Genomic DNA, 13,550 nt, shown 5'->3' with positions numbered 1-13,550 from the left:
ACAGATCTTATTGACACTATGGGGCCAGAAACTTTTTTCCATGGTTTTTGTAGATGAAGGTTATTTTCTAAGAACAGTATATTGTGAATGGAATAGTTAATTAAAAAAAAACATATGTCACCGAATCACAGAACTGTAGAAATTGGAAGGGGCCTCTGGAGAACGCCTAGTCCAACCCCTCTGCTCAAGAATGTTTGTTATTGTATGTTACACAAGAATGTGTACAGATAGGTTTTGAATTTCTCCAAAGACTCCACAACCTCTCTGGGCAGTGTGTTCCAATGTTATGTCACGCTTACAGCAAAGAAGTTCTGTCTCATATTCATATGGAACTTCTCGTGTTCCAGTTTGTGACCACTGCTCCTTCTTCCATTGCCCTTAGATATTTATAACCATTGATAAGATTTCCTCTCAGTCTTCTCTTCTATGGGCTAAAGATCTTTCATCTTTTCCTTGTAAGAGAGATACTCCAGGTCCTGCCTGTGGCCTTCCACTGGACTCTTCAGTAGTTCCCCGTCATTCTTGAACTGGGGAGCCCAGAACATATATTCCAGATGTTGCCTCACCAGGGCAGAATAGAGTGGCAGGATCACCTCTCTCGACCTGCTGGCCAGGCTCCTTTTAATGCACCCCAAGATATCATTGGCCTTCTTGACCACCAGGGCACTCTGCTGGCTCATGGTCAACCTGCTGTTCACCAGGACCACCAGGTTCTTCTCTGCATAACTCCTTCACAGTAGATCATCCCTGCAACTATATATACTGAGATGAGTGTGGTTATTCCTCTCCAGGTGTAGAACTCTACACTTGTCCTTGTTGAATCTCATAAGGTTCTTCTCTGCCTATGTCTCTAGTCTGTCCAGGTGTCACTGAGTGGCAGGCAGCACAGTATTCTGATGCCTCAGCGACTCCTCTCCATTTTGTATCATTAGCGTTCCTTGCATTCCTTCAAATGTTTGGAAGTTGCATTCCTATTTTCTGGTAAGAAATTTTGTAGATTTTCCTCATCCCATTATAAATACCTGATGTTTCCTGTCTGCTTTTTTCTTTTTCTTAAGCCCCTATATTGCTTTATTTCATCTCAGTGTTTGCACTTCTCTCCAGCTTGTAAAGCACTCTTACAAATTCTGTTGTGGTTCTTAACAGACACTGTGCTATCCAACTAGGAAGCTGGGCCTTAGGTTCCATGCATAAGTGTTTAAAAACCTGTTTTCTTTGTTTTGAGGGTCTTACTTTCTTCATGATCTACCATAGGAATGTTGGTATTTTCTATTTTAACAGTGTTGTTTAAGAAAGCTCTGTGATTCTTGGAATTACTTCAAATTTGCCATGTTAATCAGAAGAGAAGCTGGTATATGTGTATCTCAGGTTATTTAAAACTGACTGTGGTATATTTTAGGTATAAGAATAAAATAAAAAGCAACATTCAAACAGTTTTCTAACCTGAATAAGGCAACTGTGTAAGTGAGGGGAACTGAACATTGTAGTGTAATTTCCTTGACTTGCATTGTAATTCATAAGTTCATAAGTTCATAAGGTTGGAAAGGACCTATAAGATCATCTAGTCCAACCATCCTCCTATCACTATCTCTACCCAACTACTAAATTAAGTCCTTTAGCACCTCATCTAAACGCTTCTTGAACAGCGCTAGGGATGGTGCCTCAACCACCTCCCTAGAGGGAGGTCACTGCTTTCATTTCAGAATTGGTCACTGCTTTCATTTCAGAATTGTAAATGTAGTTGCTGTTTTGGATAAGACTTTACAAATTTTGCGATGTTTCTTGTTTGAGGTGTTAACAGAGTTAATGTACTATGTTTTAGTCTCTGCAGAAAACCTGGAGAAGAGCCTGAAGCATATGGAAAAGCAACTCCAACAGCTTGAGAAGGATTTGCAGACTTTTCCAGTTGCTGAAGATAAGCACGACAAGTTTGTAGCAAAAATGTCTATATCCTTTGGAGTATTCTTTAGAAAATAACACACAAATATTTTAGCTGCAATAACTCCAACTTAAAATTTCTTTATCTAGGTTCAGTCTGTTGCATTTATTTCTGGTAAAAAAAATCTTTTATCTTAAAAGCTAAGTAAATAAACAGCCTTATTAATGGAGTCATCTGTAGTATGGGGAAATAGAATTGGGGGAAAATGCTGTTAGTTTTAACTCTGTGTTTAAGTGTTTTACTGGGTGATTTTACTCAGAAGAATATATTAGAGGAAGATGTGCATCACCCTGTGTTTGTTCTCTAGTGTTCTTCATGCTTGGCATGGAAAATATTCCTAGGAGAAGAAATATCACCAGACATGGAGAGAAAAGTTGAAATTTCTTTACTAGGCATAGTTTATTACCTACCTGGAAGTCTACTTTGCTATTGTAAAGACAGGAGGATGCAGAAGGCAGTTATTCATTGCTTTTGATTAATCTAATACTATTAAATAAAGGATAGCAAGAGACCCTACTGCCAATCGACTCTTATCACTACTGCAGTAGGGACACTTCCGTCTTCAGAAGTCTAGCTGCAGCCAAACCATATAACTTGGTTTTAGGCTTTCTCTGGAGTATCTGTAACCTTTGGGTATTAGTACTACTTTTTTTCAGTTGTCGTTTATTTTGTTGGTGAAGCTATTCTTTGTTATTGTTGTTGTTGTTTCTGTTGGTAGTGCCTTTCTTTTCCAGCTCATTGTGGTTTTGAGAGATTTGTTGAATCTCACTAGCACAATGTCTCTATACTGTGAAATGTTTTGTCTCTGAAGAAGCCAAGAGAGTATAGAGGAAAACTCTAAATCTCCTCCATAAAAAAGACCTAAAAAAAGTTAACAAAAATCATTTGGGATTGAGTGAAGGATAGCTTGAAGATATATGTTTCACTTAAAAAGGAGAGCAGAGAGCAGTGAGTTGAGGAAATAAATCTGTGCTAATGTCAAACATCTGAAATTCCAAAAATGATTAAGTAGGATGCCTAATTTCCTTTTGTGTTACTGTCACATTAGGCATTTCTGGATCTTAATGGCATAAAGTTAGTGGAATACTTTGATAGAAGGTTATAAATTGTGTTTGAGACAGAATAGGTCACAGTTGTAAAGCAATAGTGATAGAAGTTAAAATATGATATTCAGATAGGTAAATGGGTGGACTTTGTCAGTAAATGATATAACTTTTCTCACAATAAAATTCCATCCCCACATATGAAGAATATTAGAGCAATTTACTGATCTCTTAGAAAAGATATTGATCATTTTAGGAAGTGAAGAAATGTCCTTTTCAGGCATCTCAGTTGCAGTACTTAAGCACTACTGCAGAAGATGTAGATTATCAGTGTGTGAGAAAGGTAAGATAACCAAAAAGTTAAATCAGTTGTTCGCAAGGGTCATATCCAGAGAGATCTACAATTTGATCCAACTGTGGAATATTTTGTATGAAGGGATGATCTCATCTGACATCTGTAGAAGTTTTATTAAAGTAAAATAATAAATAACAATAAATCCCTGGACTTGAAAAGATTTAAAAATAAACTCAAGTATGTACCCTTTGGATGACATATTCCTACGTGAACTAAGGTAGCACTAGACACTAGAGAAATTGGAGCTGAAAAAATATATTAAGAGGACTGCAAGGAGGAACTGAGCTGTGTAGCTGTAAGTCTCGTTTCTGTACCAAAGAAAACTGATTAAGACTAAATAAAAACAACTATCATATATGTATATAGACAGAACCCATATATATATGTATATGTATACATATGTGTGTATATATATATATATGCATATATTATATATATTGCATATATATATGCATATATGCAAGATACAGTATTATGTGAGAGGGACATTGTGGGATTTTTTTTTTTTAAGGATAAACCATTCCTTGGAGAACTTAGATTACAGCAAGACATTCAGTGGAATATAAATGACATCCATGTATCTTTCAGCAAGATGTGTTAATGAAATTCTCTGTGGAAACAGAATTCTCAAGGGAATAGTAGAATGACTAGTAATTTTGGATTAAAATCTAGTTAAAAAACTAACATTGAAAAACTCACGCTAAAAAGCAGATACTAGTAGATACTAACAAAGGCAAGTGCATTCAGTGACTGTGAAGTAATACATGTAGCAGAAGAAAATTACAAGTTCTTGAAGTTAAAAACAGTTGTAAAGCATAAATAAGCTACTGTAAAAATCAGCAACACTCTTATATCATGAGTACTTCCATCACCCCATCTCCAAAAGTATATTGTACACCTACTGTTGTGGTAGAGATTGTTGACAACAGTGATCAACAGTAGACAGTAATTTCAGCATGAAGGATCTTTAAATAGATTAGGACTCTGAAGCTGGTACATCATATGAGAATCAGTAAAAATACTTCTAAATTTATATGCCATGGAACAGGAAAGTTAGGAAGATATTCATTCCTTCTTGTAAATAATTATGAGTAAAATCTTACCTCACAGATTATAATATACTCACAGGAAATGTTTACTAATGCAGCAGACAATTAAACTCCGTCATTTACTTTCAAGATGCTGCAGATGTTGGCATCATAATTGAATTTCATTTAAGGCTTAGATAGTCAACTAAAGATACTATGTCTGGAGTTTAAACACATTAGTTCAGAGGTAGCTTTAGCTCATAAAATCAGTAACCTGCAGACTGTTAGAAGCTAAATATTACATAAGTTGACTTATGCTACACTTATCCTATTTCATTCTTGTTTTCTGCAGTCGCTGAGTATTGATTGCTGTCAGAAACAGGTGAGATGAATATTTTATCATAGTCAGAGTAAATCAGTGCCAGTAAAACCAGGTATACTACATATATCATTATATTAGACTATTCAAACAATATTTTGAACAGAAAATATTATCAACAAGAATAGTTTGCCCTCACCTACTATCTCTCCCAGTAGAAAGGCAGTAATTTCAGAATGGTAAAATATTATTTGGTTTCTAGTAGTTTCTATGAACACAATAATTAAAGAAGCTCACTTTTAGAAAAGCAGGAGCTTCAATAAATTACGAAGCGAAAAAGGTTTGATGTAAAGGTTAGATAATCCTGCACAGCATGATGAAGCCTGGACGTGTCTTAACTTTTATTCCTATGACAAGGAAAGCTGAATGATGCTGAAGTCTTGAAAGGCATGCAGCTCATAAAGAGAAACCAGTAGGAAATCTGAAAAAGGAAGTATAGTGCTTTGTTGGAAATAATTTTTCATCTTGAGCACAATTAGGCTTCATGGACATCAGGCTATTACATCCTGTCACAAAATATCACAACCCAAAGGTCTCTAATGAACTGATTAGCATTCTTGTTTCTTCAGGAAGTCAGATATATGCACAGTTGGTGCACCCTTTTATTGACAAAGTCGATAATTATGAATATTTCTCTTATATATTAAATTCGCTGGTTTGTCAGTCATTGTATGTATACGAGCTGAAAAAAAAATTATAGTCATTATTGTAGTTCATTTATTTGCTTTAATTAGGACAGTCAAAGAATATTGAATTGATATTGATTTATAGTATTGAATTCACTCTGTAATGTTCAAGAAATAGCACAGTGAACAGAATATATTTGTATGTTCAAAAGGAAAATCTAGTGGGTTTCTGAAGAAAATATAAAATTTAAATTACATGTTGAAATTTTAATTAAGTAGTTTAGTCAACATCTTCTGTGTCAGTCCAGTTCACATCTAATGATTTTCCAAGTAGCAGTTGAAAAACTCTTGACAAATTTTATCTCGTTTAACCACTGAATATATTTTTAATTATTTTCACAAAAGTTTATGGAACTAATACTTGAGAGATAGTAAGTTGGTTGATACTTTTCACCTAGGAATAAAGACCTTTTTTTCATCAGTTCTCTACTCCTTTTTCCTTGTTGTTTAAGTTAATCTCTTAAGAGAAGGAAAGAATAGCACTTAGCCTGATTCAAGTGAGGTAGAAGAAACCCAGTTCTACTGCAAAGAAGAAAATACATGCTGCCTCTAAAGTGTTGGTTAGCCAACAAGCAATATAGTTTGAAACTCCTGTGCAATGTGAACAAACCGAACTCTAAGACATCCTAGAATCCTAAGGGATTTGGAAGATTACAAGACCAGAGCTGGTCAGGTGAAAAAGGACTGCATGTCACTCTTTCAGAAAGGATCGAGATGTTGACTATGTGGATATGTAATGAGTAGGGTTTGGGCAAACGATATCAATTTAACTTGAAGTGTGTTTTTTTTATATATATATCTTTTCTATCTGGTCTGGACTTCAGACTTGTTAACACTGGTTTTGTTCATAAATATAAGGGATATACACACCATGGTACAAATGCATATCAATTTCTTTTAGTACTATGTTTAGTATAGAGGTAAGATGGAGTGAGTAAGTCAAGGAAAAGGCGTTATTAGACAAATATTCTTCAGGAGATACTAATATAAAATTCTGAACATTTGTGGATCTTTTTTGAACTACTATATTCAGAGAAGGAATTTTACCACTGATCCTTGCTATGTATATAAAATGAAGTGTCTGTGACATGTATTTTTCAGATAATTGCAGCTATTTCCCCAGGAGCTTCGTGTGGGAAGTTCTCTCTAAAGCCCTGCACTATTCGCACGCTTTAGCCTTCAAAAAAAAATTATTCATTGAAATCCTGGTTTGAAGTGACCCCAATCTATTTACAGCAGTCTTAGAAAAATTTGCTGTGTTTTTGCAGAGACTGTTGCTGGCTTATATGGTGACAGTCTCAGTTCCAATTCAAAGATTCTGCTAAAATACATTCAGCGTCTATTCACCTATTAATCTTTCGTACTCATGCAGAATCATATTCCTTTTTGGATTGCCTACGTTTATACACGGGTTAGTTTGTCTAAAGTCACATGCAATAAATGTAGGGTCTTCTGAGAAAATGTTTGGCATGCTAAAGTAATTTGTTATCTACTGTAGAGTAACAGCTGATTTTACATGTCTTGATACACTCCACTATGTTAGCATTTTACATAGCACAATGTATTAAAATCAGTAGTCTTAAGAAGGCAGTCCACTGTGAAAAAAGCTGCCATGAATATGCAAGACCAAATATATAGTACATGGAAATTCCACCACAGATATTACTCATTTCAGCCATGCATTGCTTTTCTGTTCCAGTAATGAGCAGAATGATGATCTATAGTCCCACGAGTACAGAAAGGCTGTCCATGAAGTGAAGCCATTTCAAAAAAAGTTAACAGATAACCAACTTCTTGATTTTCTTTTCCTCCCACCTGTGTTGCAGCTTTGATGTACTTCTGTCTTCGTTCATCCAAAGCCAATGAATTGTGTAGCTGATAATGCATATATATCAACCTGTTCATAATAATTACAGTTGGGATTGCCGTGCTCAGTACTATTCCCTGTTGCCTCCAGTTCAGCTAGTGCTGGCTAACAAAAGCTGTATTTAAGGAAAAAAAAGGAAGAGGACTTATTAAAAATGCCTAAATTGAAGCAGTCTCAGTTGAATGACAAGAGCTTAGGGTATCCCATAGCACACCAGACAGAAAATAAAAATCTCAGAATTCTGTGTCTGGGGTTGAAATACTGCATAGTAGCACGTCTTTCCAGAATACTGCATTTGGGTTTAAAGTTTTGCACAGTGTATTTTAGGGGAGTCAGTTCCAACAGTTTAATATAAGCACACTATATAGACACTACTAGCAAAGTTGTAACTCTACGTACATCTTGTAGAACATCACAGATATTTCTTCTCAAGTTTACTTTTTAGTACTGGCATATCATTCATTTACAACATTAAATATACATTTTATTTTTATTTCTAACTTTCCTAAAATTTTTTCCTTCCTAGAACACTGAAGCAAGTTACTGGCATGTTTGATATATGGCATTCATACCTTTTGTCAACAAAAGCATTAGCTTTAGCATTCCAAGCTACGGAAATAAACAAGCTCAAAAATGCGATAGTTATTTCTACCTAAGTTCTGTTGAAGATCTGATTTTACATATAAGTAACCTAAATCATAGTATGAAAAATAATCAAGATGCAAAAAACATTTTTCTACTTAATTTTTGTTTTCCACTGTTACAGTGTTTTTAAATTCCTGACATTTCTTTAGGAGGTTCTAATGTGTGCTCGTGCCATGCTTTTTGTTTTATAATTCTTTTTTTTTCCTTAATATTTGAGCAGCTGTTGCATTCTGATCTCTCATCCACTTTCCTTGCTGTCCCACCAATAAGTTTTGTGCATGTTGGGGAATTTAAAACTAACTGTAACAAACTAATACCATCTTATAGTGAAAATGGGATGCAGTTTCTGAGTAAAGCTAAAATAGTACATGGTATAAAATTTGAAGAATAAAAATAATCACCCAGTAGTAAGTTGTTCCTATCTATTTGAAACAGCAGAGTGGACAAAAATTCTATTTCTTAGATTTTCATTCACCTAATTAAAAATCCTGTTCTTCGTAAAAATAAAATGGCAGTAGTGTACGCATTTGTGGTAAAAAATATGCAGTCAGTTCTCTTTTATAGTAATGAGGTGGGCAATGGGAGGAAAGGTAAAGTTGTCATTTTTTGCCTTTTACATTACTTTCTGCAGCTTCAAGAGAACAGATCGTAACTATTTGTTTAGTTGCCTTTCCATTTAAGTAAAAACTGTATGAAATTGCCCCACAGACCTACATGCGATACTTCTTCTTTGAACTTTGACAAACTATATAATCAAGTCATGAGTAAACATAGTTATTTTTTATTTCATTTCATTTGCTACGCAGTGTTTTGGTGCTTTTTATAAATTGTCTATTTCTTGTGGAAGTAGTTCTGTTGTTTTCACCTGTAATTTAATTAAAACGTGTTGGCATTGTAAATAGCCTTAGGAAGCATAAATATCTGATGTAGCCCCCAGAAATTAAAATGGAAGCTCTACTGTTGCTACACTGACATTTTAGAAAGCTGTTAGGATGAGGGTTTTTTTTAATAATTATTAACACTGTTGTTTACTGACATTTCCATTTTTACTGTATTTGAAGAAGTAATTACACTATTTCTTGATATGTTAAAGTATTTCAGTTAATAATTGATACCTAAATTTCACTTTGCTTTTATGCATGTGGCAGAATGGCATGTAATTCAGTGAAGTTAGCTACTAGTTCTTAATGAAATAACTCATATATTTTTCAACAAATATACTTAAAAATATGTTCTAAGTCTCTAATTTACTTAAACTAAAATTATGTGTTTTATCTTAAAGATAATTGTGCATATGTTCTTTAACGAAAATCCAAATTAGTTTCTGGAGAGGGAGAGAATGGGAATGGTCCCATCAGCAGTGTTGGAAACTATTTTATTAGACTGAATCAAAGGCATTATTGGCTGATTGGCAGTTATTTTGGCAGTTTTATTTGGGAGATTTTTGATGAATGTACTGTATATTTAAACTTTTAGTTTCAATGAGAAGTGATAAAAACAGAAAGAAGTATTAAAAAAATACCACTGCACTCAGCTGCTAAGTTTTGTGCTTCTAATTTCATAACAAATGCATTTTCATAGAATAATCTTTAAATTAAAAGAGGCTGAAAAAATTTGGTGAAAGCATCTTGATTTATCTAGAGTGATAATATACACAGAAAATACTTGGAAGTGTATATGACATGGGAGGAATTACCGTGACACTTCATTTAATGCAAATGAAAAATATTCATGAAATACAGATCTATGCTAAGTTAAAAACTGTGGATTTGGATGGATTTGCTGAGCCTTAACAGCAGCATACAGCTTTCTGGTTCATGCCAAAGAAGATTTTCAGAAACTTTCACGGATGCATGAGAACATGGAAAAACTGTATCAGAACGTGATGGGATATTATGCAGTCGATCTGAAGAAAGTTTCTGTGGAGGAGTTCTTAACTGACTTAAACAACTTCAGGATGATGTTCATGGTACAGTCTTATTTGTTCCCTAACATTTCTTAAAATCTACTTTTGTAGTCTTTAAATTCTTGTACAAAGTGAAATAATTTTCTTCTGCCTCAACAGCATCTGATGCTCATAACAGAAACCTTTCTTTGTACATCTAAAATTCTACAAAGTTATGATAATTAGTTTTTGAGTTATTATTTTTGGATTATTTCTTTTTGAAAGAAATGGAAATTCTTTTTAACAATGAATGCAATTTAAAACTGAACATCTTATGTTTATTTATAACCTGAATAGGAAAAGTATGAAACTTCACCTTTCTTAAAACTGCTTTTTCTTTTGAAAGGATGCTTGTTATTTACTTAAAAATAAAAAATAATTGTCATTTTACGTATTCTTTTCCCATACAAAATCCAAAATGTATTTTATCTCACGGTAATATTGTCTAATATTTTATTTTTTATGCATTTGAAAATCCTCCTTATTTCACCTTTTACAGGAATGATCTTTTGGGGAGAAGTAGATAAGAAATATTTTATAGTTTTTAATGTTATTATTTTTGATAAACAACCATTAGACTGATGCAGGTTATTTTTAGATAGCATTTCAGGTGTGAAGCTCGGAACACCATCAAAGGCATACTTCAAACTCACTTTCAGTTAGTAGATTGTTGCTTTCGATTTATCTAAAATAATCATGGATTATGAGGTTAGTTCAATCTTGTATCACACGGAATCATCCTGCTAGCATTTTATACAAACATATATATAAACTTTTACAAATGGTGCAATAATAGCTCATTAGAAAACATAGTTTTTTGGAAAAATCAATTTTCTTTAGTTTTTTTTTAGTCCCAACACATTTTCATTATGTTTACAAATATTAATAATAGGTATTATTTAATCTCAGCATAGTGTTTTTATTATTTTTCATTCTACCAGAAAATACAGGTGCCAGTTATATTTTCCAAACTTGTTCAGTTCCTAATTTGAAACCCAGGTAGCTGATTTCAAAAATTCTAAATGTTATGAAATAATTGTATTAATTTAATTTCTAATTTTTAAGCCACACTGTCTATTTAAATGCTATGGAATAAGAATTCTAAGTTGGATTCTTTTTGAATTGGAGACACAAAATAGGGGTTGTCCTTTATCTTAATTTCCCCATACTTGCTTTCTTTGTCCACAGAACTAGCACAGATACTAACCCCCCCCCTGCTTCACAGCTGTGTTATAAAGATAGTTTCATTAATGCTTTGAAGCAGTTGTTATTGATGAGCATGATAGAAGAAACCTTGAGGAAAATTAATATTTTTGTCTTGCAAAGCACAATTTGAAGGCTATATGAAGAAGGTGTGTAGATAAGACATGAATCCACCTATCATTCAATGACACTAAACAAAATATTGAGTAGTTGCTCTGGTTGTAGTCTACTTGGGAAAGATTTTTGAGATACCTAGTGTGAGACACCTGAGGCTTGTTTGTCAGAATTGCTTAGGATTGGTTTTGATTACTGACAGAAATGGAAGGTGTTTGAAAAACTTAGCTCAGAAGATGTTTAAACTTAGTGCTAAGCCATTACTGGATTCTTAAATAGTCTAAAAAATACAGCTTTAGTCATTGCTACATGTGGGAAGATTGAGTTGTGTCATCTTTGTTGCTAAGCAAAGTTGATAATTTACATACAGTTGTATTTACTTAGGATACTTTTATATTTTTCAGTTAATGAAAACTAAGCATTTTAAAAGCTGGAGCCATAGGTTACAGGTTAATAGCAAACACTGGAATGCACTCTCTACTTCAGTGTAGCAGCTAACATTAACACTGTGGCTACCAAATCTAGTGCACATTAGGTTGACCGAATCCAAAATATCAGTGAAGCACCTTACCTTCAGTGCTGATAGACTTATTACAGCATCTTATTTATTTCACATCTCTGTTCACCTGTGCTTTCATAGAGCTGGATGTATTGCTAGTAGGCTCGCTCTTTTCCTTGAGAAAAACAGCTTTCTGAAGTAATGTGAAGCAATTGTAGTATTTTCCCTCTTCTGTGTGTCTAATGGTTAGAATTTTCCAATAGTAGTGTGTGCAGGAGAAAACAAAAGATTCTTTATATCAGCAACACTTAAGTCCAACGTGGCATACTAATCACAGAACTACAGTTGCTACAAGTTTCTACTCGTAACTATTGGTACTTGATTGCTTTGTAGCAGAAATGATAGAATCAAAAGAAAAGTTGGAATCAGTGCAGATCAGTTCAGTAAAAAGATACAGAAAAAGACGTTAACATTTGTTTCCTAGATTCTAGAAGATTTATCTTCTGTATTGTACAAATACTTAAAAATCACAAATGATTCAGGAAAGCACAAGAGAGAACCCAAGAATACCTCGATCCCAGAAACTCTAAGCCTTGGCACAGCATGCTAAAACCATCTAGTTCTGTAGCTCTTTTGAACAATAACTTAGTGTGCTATGTTCATCTACATACAGTAGATGTGGTCATTCTGTAGTGTTTTAGGCTTTTTGAGCAATCTAAAAAGGAGACATTTGGGTTTTGAAATGCAAATGGCATGAATTTGCAGTGTAGGATTTGTTTCCAGGACAGAGACTTCTAAATGTAGGCACCTTCATCTTGCTTTATCTGTTGGTATGTAGTCACCTAAGTTCTTGGTTATCCCTAAGAAGATCTATCAACAGAAGTGCCTGTATCCTGGAGTGCTCAAATGGTGTCTGAGGCATCATCAGCCTGAAATTTTAAGTTATGTCATAGGACTTGTGGGAGGCTGTTGCCCTGCTGAGGGAGTGGCTGAAAGCAGGATGTGAGCAACCAGTGTGCACTGGATATGAAGGTGTGAGCTACTAAACTGACTCTTGTTGACCATATTATTAGAAAAGAATGCACATCTAAATTTGCATGGTTACAGTCTGAGGCTGAGTTGGACTGGTATTATTTTGGGGGAAAGAAAAAGTAGATGTGAAGTAGAATTTTCTTTGATTACTCTAGTAGGCAACTATGTAATTCCTGCCAATATTGTACTTGTGCTCAAGTCCCTGTAGAGTTTTCCTGTCTAGTTTATTTTATTGAATGCTCAATCTGAAAATTGCAAATAATTTGTTAAAATTAATTCAATCTAGAATGTTAGCATTCTGTAGTAGGTTTCTCCCCACAACCCCTGTCAAGAAAACTGACAGGGGTGACCCTGAAGAAGATACTGTGGAAGTAAAGTTTTGCTGTATTTAAAAAAAAAAATCCTTTCATTTCATAATCATTTCATTTTTCATGATTCAAAGCTTATTCTTAATCAGTTTTCAAGATGCATTTCTTTACAAAGTCCATGTACAATTTTTCCTTATCTTTCATCACTTCCTATTGCAGTGATGTTACAGGCAGTGCCTGGGCAAATATTGCTATAATCCATATTTTTGCTATACTGAAGATGGAAGAGTGGTATTGTTCAGTCCATTTTTACATTTTTCTCAAACTACAGGCTAGAGATTTTTCTGCTAAAAAGAAACATTCAGCAATAACTATCACTGCAAGCATGTCAACTTTACATAAGAACCTAAGAAAATTTTAGATACTTTGCAGGAGGGGACAACTTTGTTCTTTTGTGAAAGATGCAATGTTGTATGTAACTGCACTGTGAAAGCAGAAGCTTTATGC

The 13,550-nt window shown here is 34.1% G+C and overlaps 1 protein-coding gene across 1 annotated transcript in view; it reads left to right on the top strand.

Annotated features, from left to right (window-relative positions):
- The window catches only part of DIAPH3 (diaphanous related formin 3), a 217,649-nt gene that overhangs the window by 124,039 nt on the left and 80,060 nt on the right, over positions 1-13,550 (top strand). Inside the window, exons 22-23 of the mRNA XM_065744007.1 lie at positions 1,823-1,948; positions 9,748-9,911. Of these exons, the coding sequence (XP_065600079.1) occupies positions 1,823-1,948; positions 9,748-9,911 (290 nt within the window). The remainder of the gene's footprint in view (positions 1-1,822; positions 1,949-9,747; positions 9,912-13,550) is intronic.

Source organism: Cyrtonyx montezumae, unplaced genomic scaffold, assembly GCF_038088225.1.
Source record: "Cyrtonyx montezumae isolate F1298 unplaced genomic scaffold, pur_monq_1.0 scaffold_3, whole genome shotgun sequence".
NCBI lineage: Eukaryota > Metazoa > Chordata > Aves > Galliformes > Odontophoridae > Cyrtonyx > Cyrtonyx montezumae.
The sequence above is the reverse complement of the archived record's forward strand: the minus strand, read 5'-3'. Positions and strand labels throughout refer to the sequence as shown.